Here is a 23,739-nt window from a genome sequence, read left to right on the forward strand (position 1 = left end):
CGCCGCACTAGCCACCTAGATACCGGACTGTCAGGTTTATCGCCCGCCCTCGAACATGCGACCTCTACTTATATATAATGCGGACGATTTGCGGACGATTCGGTTTCTAAGCTGTGTGTTACGGTTTTAACCCTTTCGTCACAGCAGCGGGAGCTTTTCCCACCCAGACCTGCCGGCTCAGCCCAGCGTGGGGCCATTAAAGTTTGGAGATGCGACTTTGTTGGGTGTTTGAGCGAAACGTGTTCCATCGGCCTTGACAGCAAGATAGGCTTCTGAAGAGAGCAATTGGGAAGAAAAATATAGGAATATCATAGGGACACACGTCACTTACTCAAACACTCACTCGCTCGCTTGCTCACATACATGTAAATCCGTGGGCGATCGATCTCGCATCGTCTTACTCTCAAGTCCCCTTCCTGCCCCTGTCTTTCGTCTTTCCTTTCTATCATCTTCATTCTTGAACAGCACTACGAATACGGGTGGCCCTTTTCGACTACTCCCCGTTCTGGTTGTACCGTAAATCCAACGCCTAGGGGAAAATTTACATCCTGTAATCCATCCACTCCTCTGGGTTCAGTCTGACGTGAAGCCTTTGGCACCACCCCAGCCAACCGACGACCCGCCAATCTATCCTTTTCCTCCCTCTAGTCCGCCTTACCTATCTATATCCTGACTTCCTCCTCCCATTTCACTTTCGTAATACCACTCTCATCGAGGATTTTCGCATTGCGAGAAGAGCCCTGCTAATTCATCGTTGTGGACGACTCTCTCAAGCAGTCTCACTACTTGTCTGACTACCGATCAAGATGTCATCGTCGCCCTGGGCCAGCAAGGAGGCCGCGGCCTTCCCAGACGGAACCACCGACTACGAGCCGCTCCGAAGTAACACCAAGGATGATCCCGGGAGGGTTCACATTGCCGACACTCCAATGACTTGGCCCAACATTCATCTCCACATTAACTGGCTCAACACAATTCTCATCGTCATTATTCCCATCATTGGATTTATCTCTGCCTACTGGATTCCTCTCCACCTCTATACCGGCATCTGGGCCGTCATTCTCTATTTCAACACCGGTCTTGGAATCACTGCTGGTGAGTTTGTTGTGCAAATGTCCTCTAATCAAGTGTACACTCCTTCCAATGATTGTTGATACTGACAATATTGCCTTTTTCAGGATACCATCGTCTTTGGGCTCACACTTCCTACAAGGCCACTACTCCCCTCAAGATCTACCTAGCTGCCGTCGGTGCTGGTGCTGTTCAGGGTTCTATCCGCTGGTGGTCTCACGGCCACCGTTCTCACCACCGATATACCGACACCGAGAAGGACCCCTACTCCGTCCGCAAAGGTCTCCTCTACTCCCACATCGGATGGATGATCTTCAAGCGGAACCCCAAGCGCCAGGGCCGAACCGACATCACCGACCTTAACGAGGATCCCATCGTTGTCTGGCAGCACCGCAACTACTTCAAGTGCGTCATCTTAATGGCCCTTGTCATGCCTACCACCGTCGCTGGTTTCGGTTGGGGTGATTGGCTCGGCGGTTTCGTCTATGCTGGCGTCCTCCGAACCTTTTTCCTCCAGCAAGCCACTTTCTGCGTCAACTCCCTCGCCCACTGGCTCGGTGAGCAGCCCTTCGACGACCGAAACTCTCCCCGTGACCACGTTATTACCGCTTTCGTCACCCTGGGTGAGGGCTACCACAACTTCCACCACGAGTATCCCTCGGATTACCGAAATGCCATCAAGTGGTATCAATATGACCCCACGAAGTGGTCCATCTGGATCTGGAAGCAGTTTGGCCTTGCCTATAACCTGAAGCAGTTTCGCCAGAACGAGATCGAGAAGGGTCGTGTCCAGCAGTTGCAAAAGAAGCTCGACCAGAAACGTGCTACCCTTGATTGGGGTATTCCCTTGGAGCAGCTCCCAGTTATCCACTGGGACGACTTCATTGCAGATTCCAAGAACGGAAAGGCCCTCGTTGCCATTGCTGGAGTCATCCATAACGTCACCGACTTCATCAAGGACCACCCCGGCGGTAAGGCCCTCATTTCTTCTGCTATTGGTAAAGATGCCACCGCCATCTTCAACGGCGGTGTCTACAACCATTCCAACGCCGCCCATAACCTCCTGTTAACCATGCGTGTGGGTATCCTCCGCGGTGGCTGCGAGGTTGAGATCTGGAAGCGTGCCCGATTCGAGAACGAGGACGTTTCCTATATGAACAATTCGGCCGGCCAACACCTCGTCCGAGCCGGTGCATAAGCCACCAAAGTCACCTATCTCATGGCCAGTGCCGCGCAGGTGTCCGATGGTTTCCAAGCTTTGATCTCTCCCAGAAAGCGCGCTGGACCTGCCCCGGCTGACCAGTGCACTGTCGGTGGCTCTGGTTCCTGACTTGGCGAGACTGGTGCCGAGACCGGAGGGTTAGTGATGCCAATCAGCTTTTTTAGTATGTCTGAGGTATCGACGGCCATGTTTTATTGTGACTCCTGTTGTAGTCGGCTCACTTGCACTATTACTTGATCTGAGGTGTGTCTTTCGAGGAGTCCGTTCAACATCTGGGCGTTGCCACTCGAGTGAGGGGTCAGCGTCTCATTGATGGCGGTGCATCTTCATTCTTGGAGTCGTTGGCTTTCCTTTTACCGCTGGGAAACTTGCTGTATATATTCTGTGCCATTGTAGTGAAGTTGCCGTCGATGGCGGCTACCGGACTGTCCAAGCAGGCCAGAAGTTCTAGGCCGAGACTGGCAATGAATGCAGGCGGAGAGATGCTGGATGCTTCTCATGGTAGTTCTGGTTATAGCGTAGTTATCCCACATACTCCATGGGAAATCTCACTAACTGGAGAGAAATTCTGTATTTTGTAGTGTATTCGCGTGATGTAGAACGTTATTAGATCATCCTGCTCGCCCGGCGCTAAATGCTCTGATGGTAGACCTTGCGAATCCTTGTAGCCAAATTGTTTATGGGCCCTGGTCCTTATCATGCAAAGTCTACCTACGTTATATGCGTGATTGGGGGCGAGTGAACATTTAAAGTTACCATACAGGCACATAAAGCATTCGAGCTAGGGTATGAATCATAATAGCGGTGTCATTGTTCTCCTCTCCCTTGCATGCTACCATCCTTTTGCTTTATCTCTTTTCTTTTAGGGCGAATTCTTCAGACACTCGTCGATTTCCTTCTTGAACTTCTCACGAATGACTTTCCGGTTCAGTTTATGCGTGGCAGTGACAAGTCCCTGGAAATAGGTCAATGGCTGCACCTATACAGGTCTAGGTGTTTGAGACTTACGCTTAGTGGGGTCCACTCCTCATCGGTGATAACTATGTCGGACACAATTTCCATGCCGGCTAGGCCAGAGCGCTTGCCGGCGGTCTGGAGATCCTTGAGGATGAGGCTGTGGACCTTAGGGGTGTAGTGCATGCTATGCTCATCTACGCCTAGGCCCTTAATCTTCTCTACCAGAACTGTCTGGTTGGGTACGATGACGGCGATGGGGCGTGAGTGTTCAGAGTCGGCGTGTACCATAATGTTGGTTATGGTTTGGGTGCCTCGGTAGACTGACTCGAGCTTCTCCAGGGCGATATACTCACCGCCCTGCGTCTTGACGAGATTCTTGACTCGGTCGATGACTCGCAGATGGCCGTTCTCATCGAACTCGCCGATATCACCTGACTTAAACCAACCATCGTGAGTAAGGGCCTTCTCTGTCTCCTCGGGGTCGTCATAGTACTCTTTTATGATCGGAACACCCTTGAGCCAAATCTCACCCTGAGGGACCTCTGCGTCCGTCGAGTATCCAATATCAGGAATGGAGACCAATTTCACATCAATAGCAGCAGGGACGGGGCCAATTGAATTGGGTGAGTACTCAAGTGGGCAACCCAAGGCGCCGTTGGCGCAAGTTTCAGTGAGACCATAACCAGCCAACATAGGGGCGAGGACCATGGACAGGAAGTGCCTGGTGTCATCGGAGATGCCACTAGCCCCGTTCATGGTGAATCGAATTCGGCCACCAGTAAGTTCTCGAACCTTACTGAAGACGATTCCGTCAAATATCCCAGCTCCTGGGAGGTTATTTTTAGACATAAAAGTCTTATAGTTGAAGGAGCACCAGAAAAGCGCCTTGATGATAGGACTAGAGGCGTCGAGCTTGGATATGACTCCCTTCTTGACGGTTTCCCAGATCTGAGGAACGCCGACCATGACAGTGGGCTTAAACTCCCGCATATCACCAGCGCAGTTCTTCACTGAGGAGTCGGCGAGTGTTCTGTGGTTACCGTATCCAAGGGTTCCGCCAATGAACAACACGAGGTTCTCGAGTGCCATCTCGAAGACGTGAGCTAAAGGCAAGTAGGCAAGCACGTCCTCCTTGTCGCTAACGCATTCCTCAACACAGGTATAGAGACCGGTAACTGCACCCGATGGAGTTAGTCAAGTCTGTACATAGGGCAAGTAGTGTGTGGATAGGATTGAGAATATACCTCCAGCAACGAGCGCCTCGTGCGTGATACAGACCCCCTTGGGAGGACCGGTAGAGCCGGAGGTGTACATAATGCAGCAAAGGTCGGGGCCTTTTGCCGGCACCGGATCGAGCGGGTTGTCCTCGCCCATCTTTCGCAGCTCCTCGAAAGTCAGAATCTTGAACTCTCGGTGGGCCTGCTTGAACTTTTCGATCTCATCCCCAGTCGCGAATATGCAGCGCTCATTGACAATGATGGTCTTGACGTTGGACTTCTTTAGGGGGCGGGCAGCAGTCTGGAGGAGGTGAGGGTCGACGTACATAGCTTCGGCCTTAGTCTGGAGGAGGGAGTGCTCAAGGCCGCTCTCGCCGAGTGTATCGTAGGCGGTGACTATAGTGATAGACTGGGAGGCGCAGCCATGGGATATGGAGATCCAGCTTATGCTAAGGAGGTTGTGAGCGCAATCCGGCGTGGGTTAACCACAGGAAAAACATGCCTTGTGGCACCGAAGAGGTGAAGCTTGTGCTTCGGCGTTAGGCCCAGTTTGCGCAAGCCATAGCCGACCTGGAGCACAAGCTGCTCGTACTCCTTGAATGTCAAGTAAGAGAATTTGGAGAGCTCGAATAATTGCCACTCCTTCTCGAGCTCCTGGATCTCCCCTTCGACGTTCTTCTGGACCTTCCTTCTCTCCTTGTGTAACTTTACGAGTTCCCGGGAGCCGACTGCGCGGTGGTTGGGGTAGACGCGCGCGCTGCGGCGGACGATATCGAATACGGTGTGGACGTCGTTGACGGGACGGTTGATGAGGCCGTCCTTGGCTCGGGGGTGGCGACGCGGGACGGTCTCGCCGGGGACCTTCGCGTATCCGGGAGCTTCGATGGTGAACGGCGGCTTATGTACCTGGTTCAAGGGTATGAGGCCCGACGTGTAATCCATGATGGTGACCTCGGGAGTACGGTCGGGGTCAAAAGAAGCTCAACCTATTCTATAGAACTTTTTCTATGGAAAAGAGACGGGTATGATTGTGTACATGGAGTCGGAGGGAAATAATGCGGAGGGGTATTGGCGCAGCAGCGATATGAGGCAAGACTTTCGATGCAGCAGCCGGTGGACGGAGACCAGCGCAGCCTATATAGTGGAGTCGGTAACCGCTGACGACATTTCGACAACTCTAAGAACAGATAGAATTCTATGAGCAGCAGCTAATGCACAAGCTTCCTAGCTTAGCGAGGCGTGGCGCTTTTCAGCCAATGTAACCCACCCCTCGGCGAGACATTACGTGGCAAATAAAGTCATGACCTAGCAAGACTGTTACAAATGATGATAATCCAGGAGCCTGTCACGAGTCCTGGTTCTCTAATGTGTCTTATTGGATGTGTGTATGTTCTTGGTTGAGTTGCTTCCCCGCTCTAAGTCCCATATACATCTTTATACTGGGGTCTGACTGGAGTATCACTGCTATAACGATCGCACGCCCCATTATGTAAAATACACAACGTGACACACCCCCTATCCTATCCTACTCAAGTATTAAATACAAAAACGGGGCCGTTCCCGGTTTTCATCCAATCATATGTCTCCATTCTAGCAAGGTTTATGCTACATGAGAACGGGGCCCGTTCCTGATTTTGACTCTCAACAGTGATCTGGAAACGGGGCGCATTTCCAGGGGAGAAATTTGGGGCAAGAATATGGAGATTTTGATTGGTGCAGAAGTGGAAATGCGGTGCATTTCTTGTCTACATGCTTGATTAGGGTCGTAACAGAAGACCACTCTATTTATGTTTTAGCGGTTTGCCATGCACAAAATCGCTCTTCATTATCAATTATAGTCATATGTATGGTAGGGAGATAAGTTGTCAGCAGTCGAGTTCCGTAGCTCGGGCAAATTCCTCTTATACCACGGCCAAAGCGTATCCATCGACCAAGCCCTCAGTTTCCGTAACCCAGCAATGACCTGAAGCACACCAACAGTCGAATCCGTACTTCCAAACTCCACACTCGGTAGTACCGTCTATCCACAAATATCAATACACATTCCTCACATTCAAATAAACAATACACTTACTGTTATAGCTTGATTCCAGGTCGTGATAACAAGTGACCACGAGCGGCCTTGTACCACTACCAGGAAGAAAACCAAGTTCATCGACGGCAGAAGGACCAGCGCGTGAGCGGAGGAACTCCCATTGGGCTGCGTGCCAGATGGCGAGCTGCTGTTCGCCTTTGGCTAGGTCGCCACCGTGACGCTTAGTTTCGATGGAGATGCCTAGGGGGTACTGTTGTAGCATCCTGTCAAATGTCCAGTTGAAGCATGGCGCTATGTCTGGTTGTATTTGCTGTGGTTCTTGTTGCGATGGTAGTGGTGCATCCCCAGTCAAGATGGTAGAGTCGCGTTTAGGATGGAATCGAAAGATATAGTCAACACGGCTTGCACTTGCAGCAAACCTGTGATATGGAAAGTCGATATTGGTCGTGGTACGCCGGTGCAAGATGGGGACAGCGATGTAGACGGCGCTGGGTCTGACAGCGTAGATGGTCTCAACATTACAGTTGTTGATGACGAGGAGTATTGCCCTTCGTTGTCAGAGGCTCAAGGATATGATTCTGGAGACGATTCCGAAGATGACGAACTGCATTGTCGCAAGCGTCGCAGGGTGTCCCCATCCCCTCAACCTCGACTCGCAATACCCCCGCCAGTGCTCGGAGCTCTCGCCAGAGACGATCGATAAGACGTACCGCGCCACTACCCAGAGGGCGTCGAACATCAGTATGCGGTAGTGAGAGTCCAGTACCATCACAAGCAGGACCAGTCTCCTCCGACGCTAGCACGTTTCTTGCTCGATTCGAGGAATGGCCTCTCAAAGATGTTTCATTGAAGCGTATCACTGAGAGCGGCAAGATGACGTTTCAATTGCAGTTTGAATGGACCCCTGACTCAATTCAGCTGTGTGATGATGGGTCCATATCGTATCCTAAAAAGGGAAGAGGACCACCTCAGGCCTCCCTTTCGGCTACAAGATCGCCTGGTGATAAGTGGACGTCAGAAGAGGAAGATGCTGTGCGCAGGATGAGACAAGGCGGCCATTCTTGGGCAGAGATCCAGCGCGCCCTTCCTCATCGTTCCCAGGGCACGATCCAAGTTCGGTACTCGACTAAATTAAATAAGAGTTCACGTGGTAGAAGGGCATCAGGCTAGCCCGATAGTATATCGAGTTTATGAAAAATAAATGCTTTCTTTTCTTCGTGTACCCGGCGTTGAAGGCCGTCAACGCCAAGAATCAACGCCTAAGGAGCTTACTTGGCGTGTACAGGGTCTCGGAAGATGAAATTGAGCGATATCTACCCTCCCCCGAGGAAGATCATCAGGCATTGAATGCTCGACACCGATGCAACACATGTGGACGTTTATTACTTGGAATAACGCAAACGAGAGTCTGTCGACGGATGATCCGTCCCAGAGCTCCTTTGGGCCTGTATTACGCATGGCTGGAGACCCGGTGCCGATCTTCGCGTCGGTGTTGTCAAATCCTACTCTGCCGGCGCCTGGCCGAAAACAGCCGTCATCTACCGAGCCATCGATCGAATCGATACAACCCGAGAAGAAAATGAAGGAGTCTTCATACTTCAAGTAGAGGAACAAGGATTTCACCATCAAATGCATGCGGCAAACAGGCTTGACAACACAACTGCTGATAGTTCCTCAGCCCAAACAGGCGTGCTCTCTCCGCTCTCTGACTCTTTCGATTCATCAGATTCCATCATCCATTCTTCTAACCATTCGGAACCGCTAGAAACCTCGTGCGACAAAGCGGCGAAAATGGCTCGTCGAACTTCACAACCATACAGATCCATCGTGGGCTCGTTTGGCCCTGGGGTGTCATGGAGATAGCAGCTGCTCTGTCAAGAACACGAAAATCTTTCGGCTCATGGATCATCTCGACTAGGCGCACGTCGACGAGTATGTTGAGTTTTGCTACCTAAGAGAACACTGGAAGCATATTAGTATTGCTCGATTCTCAGAGAATTCACGCCAAGAAGATTACATGAGCCTAAATAGTCTATCTAGTGACATTCGGAAGCATTTTCACCAGATCCCCGAAGCCGCGTTGTCGATGCAAGTCTGGCTCATCCCTTTACTTCCAACCCCATCTGTTGGCCATCCAGCGAACGGCATACACCAAGCCTACCAAGACTGGGACTTCGATGAGCGGCCCAACGGTCGATGCCAGGGCTTGGTCGCTGTTGGGGCCAAAGGTCGCGACCGCCACGGCGATAGCTAACTCGAAGTTGTTGCTCGCAGCAGTGAAGCTCTGCGTAGCCACCATGGAGAACCGGAAGCTGAGCTGTCAGCTGATCCATAACGTGACGAAGAAGATGAGCACGGAATACACAATTAGTGGCGCAGATACCCGGAAGACCGACACAATCTGGTGAACATCCCAGAGTACAAGAATTGCGGGAATTAAGTAAGTGGAGCGACGGGCATATATGGATTAGCCCTGAGCAGCATGGCAACTTGGTTGGCCCCCTCAGCTGTGATTAATATGTGCAGAAATATGAACCTAATCAACGTCACAGACGGGCATCTTCAAGCAGCAGATTGACTGGATCCCATTATGCTCCGGCTCAGTGCGTCCTACTCATGGAAGAACTTTGGCCATTGCCCAAGTAAGCGAAGGATCAGTCTTTCAACGCTGTCGACTCGCTTCGGATACTCGGATGGTGGATGCGCATGTTTGCCATTCCCAACCAGAGCTCGGTGCCAAAGGCATACACGCAGTTCACATCTGAGCCTGAGGGCAGCCGTATGCTTGCCAGCTCAAACCGCGACCGCCTCGTTGATTGCATGGAAGAGCTTGTGAAGTATACCATCGTCATGAGACCCCATTTTGACTTGTTTGGGGATCGATTCAGTGAGCGCGAGGAGCGCAGGGCCAAGGAAGCAAAAGGGAAAGTGTGAAAGTAGGCGGCACGGTATAAAGATTTGTGTTTCATATTAGAATAGAGCTCCCCTGTCGAAAAGCAACCGGCAGAACCCTGTCGGCCATAAAAGGGATTGAATGGTCTTGATGGTTGATGGAGTTAAATGGCAAGAGCGTATCTAATTTTGCTTCTCTCCTGTTCGCGAATATGTTTGCTTATTCGTCAGTGTGATGGATGGCGGCGGTACAACAAACCTGCAGGTGCATGGCGACATAATGTTCAGCCGGCAAGGTACAGATGTTCCATCAACGTGCCCAGCTAAGCCCATCGCTTTGCGGATAGCATCGTCAGAACGACATGTTGTAGTGCTAGCTGTATCGAACAGAATGCCATTCTTTGTCTCTTCTAACTCTGTTTCAATTGATCCTTCTCAAGAGCATGGCTGAATGAATGATTGATAGCACTACGAGAGAACTTATTTCCAAACCAACTGCTACATGTAATCGCACTACTACTAGAAGAAGAGGAGGAGGAGGAGGAAGAGGAGGAGGAGGAGGAAGAGGAGGAGGAGGAGGAGGAGGAGGAAGAGGAGGAGGAGGAGGAGGAGGAAGAGGAGGAGGAGGAGGAGGAGGAGGAGGAGGAGGAGGAGGAGGAGGAGGAAGAGGAGGAGGAGGAGGAGGAGGAGGAGGAGGAGGAGGAGGAGGAGGAGGAGGAGGAGGAAGAGGAGGAGGAGGAGGCTACACTGAACGGTCTGTTGTGATAAAGGACTGACTAAAACGAGTGCGATGAGACAAAGAACAAACATGGTGATACGCCGATGCTCGATCCCGGGTGGATGTGTCCGGCATTAGCTCTGAGACACGCCTCATCCGGCATCGTGCGATACCAACAGATCCAGAGACTGACTGGGAACGACACAGGACTATTGAGAACAACCCCAAGCTAAAAGTTGTTGCAAGGTTCACCACGATCAACCGTAACACACCGCGTGCCTCCACCGCAAAGGATTTTCACAGCGTATCCCAAGCATTGTCATCCGATTCCATCTGCTCGTCCTCGCTTGAGCCCCCCGCATTCGTAAACTCTTGGAATAACGCTATATCATCAAACCTGTCGGCCAGGCTCTCCACGCTGGCCTCCGAAGGGTTCGTCATGGCAAGGTTCAAGTCCGCCATAAATGTGGCCCGGATGTCATATGATGGGTTAATTAACCGGTTTTCCTCGAACTGTTCCATTATGTGTCGCGCCTCGCTCGCTGGTAAATCGCCTTGCTGCAGTGCCATCGATAGTAAACTTCGGCCGATGGCTTCTGCAAAGCGGTATGCCTGCCGTAGACGTCCGTAGCATTGAATGCAGAAAAAGAGATAGAAACGCCAAGTAGGGTCCTTTGTGGCGCCAAGATTAGCGTTTGCGACATGAATCAGGCCTGTATGCCATAGCATCGTATAAGTTGAAGACATATAATTCTTGCGGTATACCACTATAAGGCGCTTGAGTTGATTTACAGACGCTTTATAAGCCGCATCGGGCGAGCTCCTCTTACAAGGAAATGTCTTGAATCGTAAAGACCTCGAAGAGTCCCTCGCTCGAACCGTGAAGGGGTGCAAGATACTAAGAATTGCTACGTGAAACCAGATACTGTCGTACTGTTAGAAGTCTTTTAAGAACTTCGTTCAGAAAGGAACAAAGAATTGCAACATACTGAAAGATCAGAACATGATGTGGACTTTGTTCTGAGCGCACCATCGACGGTGGCAGCGTTTCTGCCCAAGCTATGAGCTCGCGATACTTGTATTCGGCAAATGCAAGTGTGATATGATCGCTCAGGCCCTCGCGCGGATAAGGCTGATCGCGATAGTATCGCAAAGTCACTTGGTGGATTATTCGCCAGAATCGGCAAAGGACTGGAAATGTGTCGCCCATGTAGGTCGACTGCAAAGTTTGGCGGATAGACTCGGGGCTGCCTTCAGAGGTTTCATGCCAGCCATTTCCCGGTATGGGCCATACGGGAGGGTGTTCAGGGTATGAAAGGCCGGGCTGTTGGTAAAATAGAGCCATAAGCCTGACGATGTTAAGCCTCTGGATATTCGGCGCTTACTCTCAGCGTATCAACTTACACTACCCAATTGAAGCTGCCCCAGGCGGCATAGGATGTTGCACTATGTAGTTCAGAGTTTACTTCTCGTACCTTGGGCATTGCAACAGTGTGTTCGGTTCCGAAAAAGCCCATACGTGTTCCCATGGAGTTTGCTTCTGACACATACGTCAAGGCATAATGATCTTTTCCATCGCCCAGATATGCCAAGCCTAGCAACGGTATTCCGGCGAGAGTTAAAAGAGAATCTGTCGACTTGTCTTCTGCCCAACGCTTTTCCGTCTCGTCACTGAACTGAGGCGTATAATTTTTGACGGTCGGATCGAGCGCACTATACATTTGCTGTTGTATTTGTGTCAGCGAGGCAGATGCTGCTATGAGTAGTTCAGGCGACCTACACAACCCCAGTACATGACGGCACTAAGTAGAAATGGGCTGCAAAACCTCGTTTCACAGTTAATCAAGTCATTCACAAATAGATCCGGATCAAAGGTACCCAGCAGGGGGTGATCTGTTTCCAAGTATAACAATATAATCTTGGCAGCCAAATCGGAAGGAATAGGCACGGTAGTCCAGAAACTTATGTTCAATTTCTCCAATCGCTCGTCACAAGGGCGTAAGATCGGTGTTGGATATTGCCGAGGATGATGGGTTTGAAATGGATTGGATTCGAAGTCAAACGGCGAGCCAGCGTTCTCGCTGTCGGTGGCTGATATGCGGCCAGTGCTGAGAACTGCCCTACAGGGCGTCAGCTGAAACTGAAAAGAAGGAAGTTGAAATTTGACAACGAAAGGCTGAATGTTGGGGTTTGCCTCGGCGTGATTTAACTGACTTCAAGATACTAGTCTCGAGGGGTTGGAGCGACGGGAAGGATAATGAATGCCTTGCCATAAGCTCAGACTCTAAACCTAAATGTCGAGTAGGCCCACGAGTCCGCTCTTGGCTAGAAATATGTCGTGTTGGACTTATTCTCGGTTGGATTATTGAGAAGACTGTGTCAAGATCGCTGTGACATCGTAGAATTCGTAGGACGTGGATGGCCTGGCTCTCGGGTCCTGACTTCATAACGTCGAAGAGGTCAAGAATTTGCTCCGTTTCTTTGCTCGTCTGGCCTTGGATGTGGCTTTCGACGTAGACACATAGCTCTTGTACGCCTCGTTGTCGACAAGCCTCGCAATGAGGCTTTTTTCCGTCGCACTAGTTACCAATGTTGAGATAAAGATAATGATGAAGTTGGTGTTTATGCAGCTTACTCGAATCTTTCTTTTGCGGCATGTGTTGCATGCTATCTGTGTTCCGGTCCGTTGTCGCTTGAACGGCTCACTACTTGAGGATCCGGAAGTAGAAGAAGATCCAGAAGGGTGCGAGTTGGATGCTACGCCGTCTGTATCCGGGGTAGGGAGTAGCTGACGGTATCTCTTAGACATTGCTGAGGGTTAGATACTAGCTGGGGATGGCTATAGCCGAGGAACAAGATATCTTTCGATCGCGTCGAATAGGTAAAACTAGGAGGTAATTATGATGGATAGATACATTGCGCCCCAGGCTGCCAGGTACTGTCCTCGAGTGGGATTCACGTGGCCCTGATAATCGTGATTTCTGAGAAATGTACACGCCCAATGATTGGCTCGATAGTTTCGGATCCTCCGTTGGGGTCTCATTGGCTGAATGACCAGCGACAACTGGCGATTTGCTGTCCTATGAGGGTCCATCGATGGCCTGTCAAGCGGGGTGCTTATTTATCTCTTTGAGCGGCATAAGGCTCCGGCAGGTCACTCGCCCCACATTGCTTACTAACAACACTAGTACCTGCGGGGTACGTGAAGTTCTCGTCAGACAGCTTCTTCATTCAACACAGCCAAAATCATCAAAATCCTCATACAAATTGACCCTAACGCGTCTTAATTAAAACGATGAGCTCCCAAGAGATACCTGATTATATAGATGATCACAGCTTTGATACCCCGCCTTTGAGGGCGGCTGATGACCCCACCGGCGTGCCTAATTTTCCGCCCGAAGAGGGCTGCGGTGATGATTTTCAACCTTTTAACCTAGAATATCGTGATTTCAAGATCAACCCTCTACCCAAGGAACCACTTGAATTATTCCAGCTTTTCGTACCTATTTCCCTTGTACAGTCATGGATTAAATACACCAACAGCTGGGTCACTCACTTACTTGAAAATGGCATTATTGACAACTGGAATACCCCCCTTTCCAAACAGCCCCGCATTCTCAAGTGGGAAGGCATCTCTACTGCAACAGCTTATGTATGGCTTGGGGTCCTTATTTACCTAGGAATTCATAGGGAAATATCGATCAAAGACCATTGGAAGACCCCTAGCCTAGGAGATCAGCGCCCTCTTCACTCAATCATCAAGTTCATGCCGTTACGGAAGTTCGAGCTGATCACGAGGTATTTCCGCACTTTTGACTACACCAAGCTCGATGTGAGGGATGAGAGCGACCTTCCAAAGACCTTCCAAGCGGCTGAAGAGTGGTCTAATCACATACAAAGCGTGTCTATCGAGCTCTATTCTCCAGGGACTAACTTCACTGTAGATGAGTGTATGATCCCTTTTACAGGCAGATCAAAAGAGACAACAGTCGTCAAGAATAAACCCACGCCCGTGGGGTTCAAAGTCTGGGTTATCGCCCAACAGGGCTTCTTTCTGCAGTGGCTTTGGCACGTGAAGGCATCACCATATAAGGCTGTTATAGTCGAGCTACCTACACCAACGCCGTATGGCAAGAAGGGAAAGCTACGGACCGAGATTCCTCTCAACAATACACAAAGCGTCGTGGTTCACCTACTAAAAAGGCTGTCAACGCAGACACATCACGTCTTCACGGATAACCTCTTCTCGTCGCCGCAGCTCTTCCGCCTTCTTCGGCAGCTTGGCCACGGTGCCACAGGCACGGCACGCCCTAACTGCGGCATCACCACCGAGATGAAGCATATAAAAGAGACCGGAAAAGCTCCTGACGGCATAGCTTTGCAATATAATAAGGTATATTTGATCCCGACACAAGATAAACAGGTATGGACAGCTTTACCTGTATTTCCCTTACTAATTTGTCCTTTTCCTTTCTCCTTAGGTCATCCAAATCGCTTGGAAAGATAGCAGCATCGTGCTCTTCCTTTCAACTGTGCTTAGCGGAGCCCCTCACGAGCGCACACCAAAAAAGAGGAAAAAGCCCGCCAAAAGAGGCACAAAGGCAGAGTCACAGCGCCTGCAGCAGGTCTTCAATGGTGATAGCTTCAAGATAATCCCTATTCCTACTGTTGCCGCTCAGTATAACGATGAAATGAATCACGTTGACCGCGGCGATCAGATACGGTCTTATACAACATATCAGCACCGATTCCGGCGCGGTCCTTGGCAAGCGTTGCTTTGGTCTTTCCTCCTTGAAGTCGCACTTGCGAATAGCTTCATTTTACAGAAGAAAACACGGCAGCCTCGTTGGAAGCCCTATAGCACGCTTAAAGCTTGGAAGGAGTGCATTTATAATGCCATTTTCAACAGATACGCAACTGAAAGTCACATAAGGAAGAGAGGCCGTACAGGAATGGAAGAAGACATCGAGGATACAGAAGCACGGCAAATTCACCTACAAAGAGATATCAATCATGTCCATCGGGGCATACATTCAAGCTGCCTAGCTTGCAAAGGCTTCCGGCAGGGTCAGGCCCGACCCTTTAAAAGGAAGAAGGAAAAAGGAGGTTATCTACAGCCGATATCAGGAAATGAACGAAGGGTGCAGACCGTGTACGGCTGCAAAGTATGTGATGTAGCTATTTGTAACACGGCTGACTGCTGGTACTTCTATCACACGCAAATTTAGGTGTGTGAGAATGTACTTCAAGTAGCGCTCATTTTGATAGGTCCTACACCCCTGTCGTGACCCCGCCGGAGCTTTATGCCGCCTGAAGAGATAAGGGATATTGACGATCACTTTGTTCCCCCGCAAATTTGGACACCTCCCCATCATGATGGCAAACTAGTAATTTGCCCCATTTTGATAGTCCTATAGGAATCCTGAATCGCGGGGTGTTTGTTTGCTCATGACGCAGATAAATGGGGGCCGCGGCCAATAAGGAGCACACAATACTGCTCGATCGCTATACACCACAATTTCGATTTTAGGCTCACCGAAAAGGACAGTAGAGAACCCATCCAGCTTGACCCAAAGGAAGTCACCCAGGCGAACACATCGCCACCGTAGGTTCCACGCTTCATATATTGCGACGAGTCCCCACAAATCGGAGTCGGATTTCTAATACCCTTCTTCACGTGCCATGAAAAGTTTTAGGATACCACCTGTATTGATCATTGGCTTCCAATTGCAAATATCTGGTCTAAGCATCCCAAACTAACGAGGAACAGTTCTCACCACACATAAATAACCATCTTACGCCAATCGGACGATTGACCGTATCCTCGTACTTGGTACTAACAATCGTTTCAAAGACCCTGGAACAGAATCATGCTGGATGTATCTTTTGATTTTACAAGAAGTCGTACCTTGTATGTGTCACTTCCTCGTCGTGCCCTTGAGGCTCTCTCAATTGTGAGTACTACTGCCGAAAATGGCTGGCTGTGGCTGACGTTCGGATACAAATGACGTACTCACAAGCGAGTCGGACAAAAGATTTTTAAACTTCGACACAAACCGTAGGATAAAAACACAACAAAGCATCTCATCTATTAAAATCAATTACTGTACTCTTCCCCACTTACCCTTACAACTATCTGACATGTCTTTGTGTTATAGCCGGCCTTGCCGCACGTTCCACAGCGCCTTTCCTTCAGTCGCGCCGACCCTCCTCGACCACTACTTCCCGACGATTCAGCCTGTATCTGCGTATTGGTATCCATCTGATCGATTGCTTCCCTTCCTTCCTCTACAGCCATCTTCCCTCTATTCTGTAGGCGCATTCTTTTTGCTCTTCGCCGCTGGCTAAGGGTCTCATTTGACTGTCGATGGATCTGCATCGCAGACTTCAATAATGCCATCTCATGCATTATTGCCTTGGTTCCCTTAGAAAATGACTTAAGAGCCTCAAGAATCGATGCCGGGGAGCTGTTCTGATGCCTTCTGATTCGTCTTGCTATGTATTCAGACTGAGAGCTAGCCTCGAGGACTGTCTTTGGGGTCTTTGATGCCCAAGGACCGGGTAGGCTGGCTTCCTCCTCAACAGGCGTTGGGGTCCGTAGCTTCACATCAAGCTTTGATATGATACTTTCCGGGTCCAAAGGGATAGATCCGGCCCCTCTAAAACCTCTCTTGATATTATTTTCTGTCATCGTGGCTTGGTAGACGGCGTAAAATGCTGGGGAAAAGTCGGCTTTCGTGCCCATCGAGGATCAGAAGGCGATGGCGACCATTTGATCGGGTCTTTGTATGCCGGTCAAAGTGCTTTAACCACTCAAGGTCTGTCTTGTTGTCAGTTCAGCCATTTTGGGTCGTAGCGGTAGCCCAATCGCCTGGGAGATTGCTTTCTTGGTACCAGCTGGTGAGATGATATTGGCCCGCAACCACGAAGTCTCGGGGGAAGTCCTCGGGAGTCTAGGTCGAGAATATAGTCACTAATAGTTTGTTCCTCTAGATTAGATAGCTTTCGTGAATTAGGGATAATATCGCCTCGAAAAGGTTTCCCATGGTACCGATCATAGAGGGTACTAGGAGGGACTTTATAAAGCCGTGCAGCGGGTCTGATACGTAGTTTGGGATTATTTTGAAGAGCTTGAAGGGCAAGGATAATTTCCGCCTCTTTATTTGATTGTGACATATTTCGTGGTTAAGAAATAATTGATTGAATGTAAAAAGAGGAAGCTGAGGGATTTTGTCCGACTCGCTTGTGGGGTACGTTACCCTGAAAACGAGAACACATAGGAACCAACAAAACACCTCATCCATGCTCAGCGACTCCTGAAGAACTTCCACCGACAACGAAGGGTGGATCGATAAACTGCCCCAGACCAAGGGAATCCCATTCGGACTGTTCTACGATCGCTGACCAGTCATGAAAAGTACCCTCAGAAATAGCTTGTTCAAAAGCAGCGTTCTCGTCCTTCTCCGCCTGTTCCAACTCATCGATCGAGTTAAGCCCTCTGCGCAACATGTCCAAACCTTTGGACTCGACCTGTCGTCGCTGACGGCGCAACCGAGTAATCTGCGCGAGCTTCGCGTTCATTTCGTTATGGATACGAGTAGATTCTGCTTGCAACAACATGAACTCCCCTTCAACCTTCTCTTCCGCCTCTTCCAGACGACGCTGTTCTTTTGCAACCTTTCGAGCTGACGTCATCTCAACAAAGGTACGCAAACCACCGGGAGTAGAGAAACTTACCAGCCGCAACCGACAAACCTTCACTATCGCACGAATAATCCGCCTTGATACAACTGTCGCATCGACCAGAAGACATGGGAGACACGAGACAGGACAAACCCCGTTTCTCGCAGTTGAAACATGGCATGATGGCGCCACCAAAAGGTTCAATAACGATTTAAAGCGCTTGACGATTCTGGGTGGAAACACGCTTCTTAGTTACGGTTAGACATTGTGAATACTTAAGGAACTGAGTTTGACTTACCAACGAAAGAGGTCTTCTTGTAGGCCTTGAGGGCAAGACGACTGAGACTAGGGGATTCTGCAGGTAAAGTGAGATTCCTCATGGCTTGTTATCACAACGATAGGCATTTGACCTCAGTTCACGCCAACACTCAGGCTAGGCTCTGGCTCTGTAACGTGATTGACGCGCAGTCCGGAGAGAATCTGCACATAAGTGGGCACGGAGCCGACGGAGGGGAAGTAGCCAATGGCAGCCTTCGGAATGGTAGTCCGTGGGAGTGGCCAATGGACGTCCTCAATATCGGAAGCCTGTGGCAATGGTTCATCTCGCCCCTTCGCGTCATTCCACAGCGATAACGTGCCAGCCAGGGACGAATCACTATCTCTTTGAATGAATGAATGAATTTATTTCGCCTCGGAGGATACGCCTCACTGGGCCCACAACACAGAATCTCGTTACATTCTTTTCCGACTTCTGGTCCTGAGACCCTCAAACCTCACCACTCCCTACTCCCCGCCACATTTCCCAGCCTCGCTTGTCCCTGCGACAGGCCTGCTTGAAGGCCAACTTCTCCAAGTGTTCAGCGTCCCATCTTCAGCGGCTGAACCCTGGTCTGTCTGCTAGAGGCTGTACTATATTAGTTCTTGCTGTATTATGTTGTTCAGCGCAGCCCCCAGGTCAAATCCAATCAAACAAATTGCCAAACAAATCAATCAAATATGCCAAAATTTTATTTCAATCAAACAAATACAAGGTCCTCGATTTGAAATAACATTTGATAGATTTGATACACAACATGCCATCTAGCCTCCATGCTGCCAAACCGTCGACCGCGCTTTCACAGCTTACCCGGAACCTGGCTGGTGAGCAACCCCAGCCAATCAAAGTCATCCATCAAGCCCTCCATTAGTGAGCTACCCCAATACCACTGTCAGGCTGGTGGGGGAGAAAGTAGCTCCTTAACTTTTACGCCCCGTCCTAGCGATATCAAGTCGCGTCAGTGCTAGTTTGTTTACCTTTCAACGCGTACCATTCCTCCCACGAGTCGACGCCTAACCCGATGGAATCCGACGACATCATGCTTCCTTCGCCTCCACCCTCTGCCTTTTCTTTTCTTCGACCACCGAGGAATTTGGCGAGTCAATTCGAGCTGACGACGCAGTCGGCATTGCCAGACCACCCTACTGTTGCAGATCTTCCGCGAGCAGTGTGGAGGAACAAACGATATGTTTTGGAAGAGTCCTTATCCCGGAAGGGCTCAAAGGGTCGGAAGAGCTGGATCAAGCGCCATGGAATTTTTCTTGTTGAGATTGACACTAACGACAGTCCGCTGAGTCCTTACTGGGCCTGTCGTCTGTGCGACGCGAAGGGTCAGCCTGAGTTCTTCGCCGCTGCTGCTACGAGTTCGGCAGCGGACCATCTCCGCAAGTATGTGAATGTGAATGTGACGTCGCGAGCTTGAGCACTATTGACCAACGCCAGGTCTCACAGGATTTTCGAGAGCAGTCAAGCAGCTGATCCAGATCTGTCAACCGATGAATCTGAACGGCCTAAGCGACGACGCTTGCAGTACAGTACTGTGCCGCGCGCCAGAGTCAAGACGATCCGAGAATTGAGCCTGGGACTTCTGATTAACACCAATGTTCCTTTTTCCTTCTTCAGCGATACATTCTTTCAGCAGCTCGCTTGGCAGCTTGACCCTGACCTATCTGACCAGATACCATGGAGCCGGCAATCGATGGGCCGTTTGCTGGATGACACGTACAAGTCTAAGAAAGATGAGATCAAGCAGGAGCTCTCAGATGCCCTTACTAAAATCCATCTGGGGTTCGACCTGTGGACATCGCCTAATCGGCATGCTGTTATGGCAGTCACAGCTCATTTTCTTGACCGCCAGGGCAAGCACCAGTCGCGCCTATTGGCACTCCGTCGCCAGCTCGGGTGTCATAGCGGAGAAAGTCTTGCGGCGACGCTCGGGCAAGTTGTGCGAGAATGGAAGATAGAGGACCGAGTCGGAACCGTGATCTCGGACAACGCATCTTCGAACGATAGCTGTCTCGTGAACTTCTACGGAGATCTCGACGCAGAGATGAGTCTGGCGGACGTTCGGGCCAGACGTATGCGCTGCTATGGGCATATCCTGAACCTGGTTGCTCGCGCCTTTCTCTACGGCGAAGATTTCGAGTCTTTCGAGGCCGAATCGCAGGTATTTAACCTTCTCGGCCGGCGCGAGGATGACCTACGACACTGGAGAAAGAAAGGGCCGGTGGGAAAGCTCCACAATGTTGTCAAATTCATCAGGTCTTCCCCTCAGAGGTGTGAGCTCTTCAAAAGGATCTCACGCGAGAACGACGAAGCACAAGAATACCTCTTGGCGGGTGAGTCAACGGCGGAGCTAGAGGTCGTAATGAATAACGATACGAGATGGAACTCCACTTACCTCATGATCTCTCGAGCGCTCGTCAAGCAGGGAGACATCAGAGCGTTCTTGGTCCACCCAGAAGTGGAGAAATGGCTACCGGAGGCCGACATGCTGAAGGGAGATGACTGGAGACTGTTGGCAGAAATCAAACTTATTCTTGAGCCATTCTATCTACAGACTATGAGAACGCAGGGCTGGGGCAGCGAAGGAGGTAACGGACGGCTCTGGGAAGTGATGGCGGGTATGGAGTACTTGCTGGAACACCTAGAGGATCGGAAGCTATTCCATCATGCCGTTCCAGACGAGGCAGGGGGACAGGACACCAACTCGCAGGCCGAGCTGGCTCGAGGGCGACCAGACCGTAACCGGCAGCTTCCTGCTCGATTTAGGGATTGCGAGACGGGTATCCATCCGCGAAAGTCCAGGCAAGGCCCCTTGTCAGATCGTGGCTCGAGACAATGCGATGATGGATCAGGCAAGCCATCAGGATCATTAGGAATCGATGACATGGGAAAGGATCACCGACACTATTTAAGACTGTCCATCATGACTGCCTGGCAGAAACTAAACGAGTACTACACCAAGCTTGGAGACTCACCGTTATTCGCTGCATCCATCATCCTCCACCCATCACTCGGCATGAACTATCTGGAGGTGAACTGGGCATCGGAAGAGCAGCTTGTGTGGGTGAGGGATGCCAAGATTGGGCTGTCTGACTACTTGGACCGTTGGTACCGCTGCGACCGGCCGGTGGATGAGCAGCAGAAGATGGTCACGGACAAATCGACATCCTTAAGCGTACTAAGGAAGACAACTGAAGCTAGCGTGTTCAAGCAATGGATTAAAAGCAGGACGGCGAAGACCACGGTGATGGGAAGTGAGCTTGAGCGGTATCTACGGCTAGAGCCGCAAGAGACTGAGGACCCAATTGAGTGGTGGATGGCTCATCAGGGACAATTCCCGATGATCAGCCAATTGGCTCTCGATATACTCGCGATACCGGCGATGGCGACTAATTGCGAGAGGTCGTTCAGCCTAGCCAAGTTAACGCTGACGACGCAGAGGCTTTCGATGACGACGGAAACGCTGGAGAAGTTACAATGCCTTAAGAACTGGGTCAGACATGGTGCGGTGAAGCTAGGGGCGACAATAGGTGGGGGGGACGAGGTCCAATGGGAGATTGGAGATGTTAGCATGGAAGCATAGAGTGTAAGATTTGAAATATTTGAAATATTTGAATAAATATTTCAAACAACAAATCCAGTCTTGAGAGTTATCAAATATCTCAAATATGACCCCGGATTTGATTTGTTTGATTTGAGGGCAGCGCTGATGTTGTTTGGTTTGTTAGTATACCTTGTATGTTTTCATGTCTATGTAGCATCCAGACGGCCTGTGCTTATCGCAAACTTGATCGCTGCTCGCATTGCTACCAGGTTCGGCCTCCACTTATGCCCGTCTTCTGCCGTCTTGCCTCCCAGGAAGAATGATAAATTACCCATCATTTCCCGGTCGACATTTCGCATGTGTTCTCGTTGCTCGTCCCATCGTGTACATCGGAAGAGGAAATGGCCGACCGTTTCTTCTTCCTGGCCGCAGTCGCATGTCTCGATCTCCACTGCACCTATCCTGTGCAGATACCTGTTGACCCGTGCCATTCTCGTTCGTAGTTGCACCAGGATGCAGACTTGCGTATTGCGATATCACGCGGTAAAGTAATATTCATATTCATATTCACATATTCGCAAAAAGTGTGCTAGAATATCGCCCTAGCAGTTTTGCACGATTGATATTACTATAGCACTTTAGCACCTATACTGTCAGACATCCACAAATCAATCAAAATTAACATCAGAGTCTTCATCGCCGCCACTATCAAAACCCGTATCAGTAATTACACCCATACCACCATCAGCAGCCTTCTGGATATGCCCTTCACGCAGCTAGTTACCTATACATTCAACCTTCTCAATATTCTCGCAAGTCATTCGTTCTTTATCCCAGGAGAGAGTACGTCGACCACCAGAGAAAGCAGATTCCGGATCAGCTGATTCAGGCACTATCGGGAGGATATCAATAGCCATTCGACTTAGCTGAGGATAAGTCTTCCGCTGGTCCTTATGACACCACCATTGAAGTAGTGATCCACTTATTTTGGTGGGTGTTGACTTGATAAAAGTCTTCAAGATCGTTCATACAATCACCCGGATCCTCGGTGACTTTCAACTCTTCAAGTAAAGCGTCCCACTCGTTCGGCTGCCGCATTTTCGAAGCAGATACCTCATCAACCGACTCTGCAGGTCCAGTCTCAGGCTGAGCTTTGTACTCTTCTTCCCAAATTGTACGGTCACCAGCGATGGTGTTCTCGTGCCATGACTCTGGCCAGTGAAGCTCAATGTACCTGATTCGCTTTCAAGGATCAAGAAGGAGGGCAGCAGCGCAAACAGGCGCATCTTCGGTCATAGTATAATACTTGTCGAGAATGAACATCTCAATTGAATGAAAGATGCGGCGATCAAGCATCTCTGGCTTCGAGTAATGTCCCTAGATCGGATAATTAACCAACTTCGGGTTTTGAGTCTATCAAGGGACAGCAAACCTTGTACTTTTCATAGTGGCGTAATAAACCATCCATAATTGTCAATATTTGTGACATTGTAGAATTCTGACCCTCAGCCCATAAAGTTGCCGACGCCAATGGGTGGACATATCTGTTTTTTTAAGATAATCCCAATCTGATGAGTTGAGGATATCATCGTTTATCTCCTTATCGTAATCAAGCAAGAATTGCTTGATCTGTGATTGTCTTCGGATAAGATTATCGATCAGCCCATACCAAGAGTTCCATCGGGTGTCGTTATCGATCCCAAGCCGCAAGCCTACTCGATCCTCCCATAGATCACTGTGGATAGATGAATTTTGAAGTCAGACCGCAATGTTATGTAGTTTACACGTCGCCGGGATGGTTTGCCAACCTCTGAATTTGACATCCTTGTAATCGGGGGGCTTCCGAGCGGCCTTTTTAGCCTCTCCCTTCCATATCTTACTAGAGGACTGTTCTTGCTGTCCCGAAGCTTCAGACCGCGATGCTGGCTCATTGGCGGATATATCATATAATGTGAAGTAGAATTGTTCGTACATCTCGGCGCCGGTTACGTCGCTAGCAGCGGCAAGTGCTGCGCGTAAAGCTTCTTTCGAGGACGCAAGGAGGAAGGCTTAAAGGGAGAGATTTATGATTTGAGCGA

The 23,739-nt window shown here is 50.0% G+C and overlaps 7 protein-coding genes across 7 annotated transcripts; 3 read left to right on the forward strand and 4 right to left on the reverse strand.

The window, feature by feature from the left end:
- Positions 1–806: 806 nt before the first annotated feature.
- On the forward strand, positions 807–2,269 carry BKA55DRAFT_546904 (uncharacterized protein; the record flags this gene model as incomplete). The annotated part of the gene is made up of 2 exons (XM_046190969.1): positions 807–1,095; positions 1,179–2,269. 2 exons carry the CDS (start codon positions 807–809, stop codon positions 2,267–2,269), a joined length of 1,380 nt encoding a protein of 459 aa, XP_046041392.1.
- A 322-nt stretch (positions 2,270–2,591) lies between these two features.
- Positions 2,592–2,833, reverse strand: BKA55DRAFT_600083 (uncharacterized protein; the record flags this gene model as incomplete). The annotated part of the gene is made up of 2 exons (XM_046196476.1): positions 2,592–2,778; positions 2,829–2,833. 2 exons carry the CDS (start codon positions 2,831–2,833, stop codon positions 2,592–2,594), a joined length of 192 nt encoding a protein of 63 aa, XP_046041393.1.
- Positions 2,834–2,860: 27 nt separating this feature from the next.
- On the reverse strand, positions 2,861–5,442 carry BKA55DRAFT_586218 (uncharacterized protein). Its single transcript, XM_046194539.1, is given in 5 exon segments — positions 2,861–3,248; positions 3,302–4,425; positions 4,495–4,910; positions 4,954–4,959; positions 4,970–5,442. 5 exon segments carry the CDS (start codon positions 5,407–5,409, stop codon positions 3,156–3,158), a joined length of 2,079 nt encoding a protein of 692 aa, XP_046041394.1. The 5' UTR covers positions 5,410–5,442; the 3' UTR covers positions 2,861–3,155.
- A 907-nt stretch (positions 5,443–6,349) lies between these two features.
- On the reverse strand, positions 6,350–6,601 carry BKA55DRAFT_487331 (uncharacterized protein; the record flags this gene model as incomplete). The annotated part of the gene is made up of 2 exons (XM_046186234.1): positions 6,350–6,487; positions 6,542–6,601. Coding segments are annotated over 2 exons (198 nt in total), but the record flags the coding sequence as incomplete, so codon positions are not given.
- Positions 6,602–8,375: 1,774 nt separating this feature from the next.
- BKA55DRAFT_263070 (uncharacterized protein) lies at positions 8,376–9,161 on the forward strand. Its single transcript, XM_046185432.1, has 2 exons — positions 8,376–8,995; positions 9,055–9,161. The coding sequence occupies exon 1, from the start codon at positions 8,520–8,522 to the stop codon at positions 8,754–8,756; it is 237 nt and encodes a 78-aa protein (XP_046041396.1). The 5' UTR covers positions 8,376–8,519; the 3' UTR covers positions 8,757–8,995; positions 9,055–9,161.
- On the forward strand, positions 8,882–9,763 carry BKA55DRAFT_720340 (uncharacterized protein; the record flags this gene model as incomplete). Its single annotated transcript, XM_046200989.1, has 2 exons — positions 8,882–8,995; positions 9,055–9,763. Coding segments are annotated over 2 exons (327 nt in total), but the record flags the coding sequence as incomplete, so codon positions are not given.
- Positions 9,764–10,082: 319 nt separating this feature from the next.
- Positions 10,083–13,213, reverse strand: BKA55DRAFT_628459 (uncharacterized protein). Its single transcript, XM_046196898.1, has 6 exons — positions 12,748–13,213; positions 12,327–12,691; positions 11,893–12,232; positions 11,517–11,836; positions 11,102–11,461; positions 10,083–11,037 (listed from the first exon to the last, which is right to left on the reverse strand). Exons 1-6 carry the CDS (start codon positions 12,919–12,921, stop codon positions 10,410–10,412), a joined length of 2,187 nt encoding a protein of 728 aa, XP_046041398.1. The 5' UTR covers positions 12,922–13,213; the 3' UTR covers positions 10,083–10,409.
- Positions 13,214–23,739: the final 10,526 nt, after the last annotated feature.

The sequence above is a fragment of the Fusarium redolens genome (assembly GCF_020744475.1).
Source record: "Fusarium redolens strain MPI-CAGE-AT-0023 chromosome Unknown BKA55scaffold_33, whole genome shotgun sequence".
Lineage (NCBI taxonomy): Eukaryota > Fungi > Ascomycota > Sordariomycetes > Hypocreales > Nectriaceae > Fusarium > Fusarium redolens.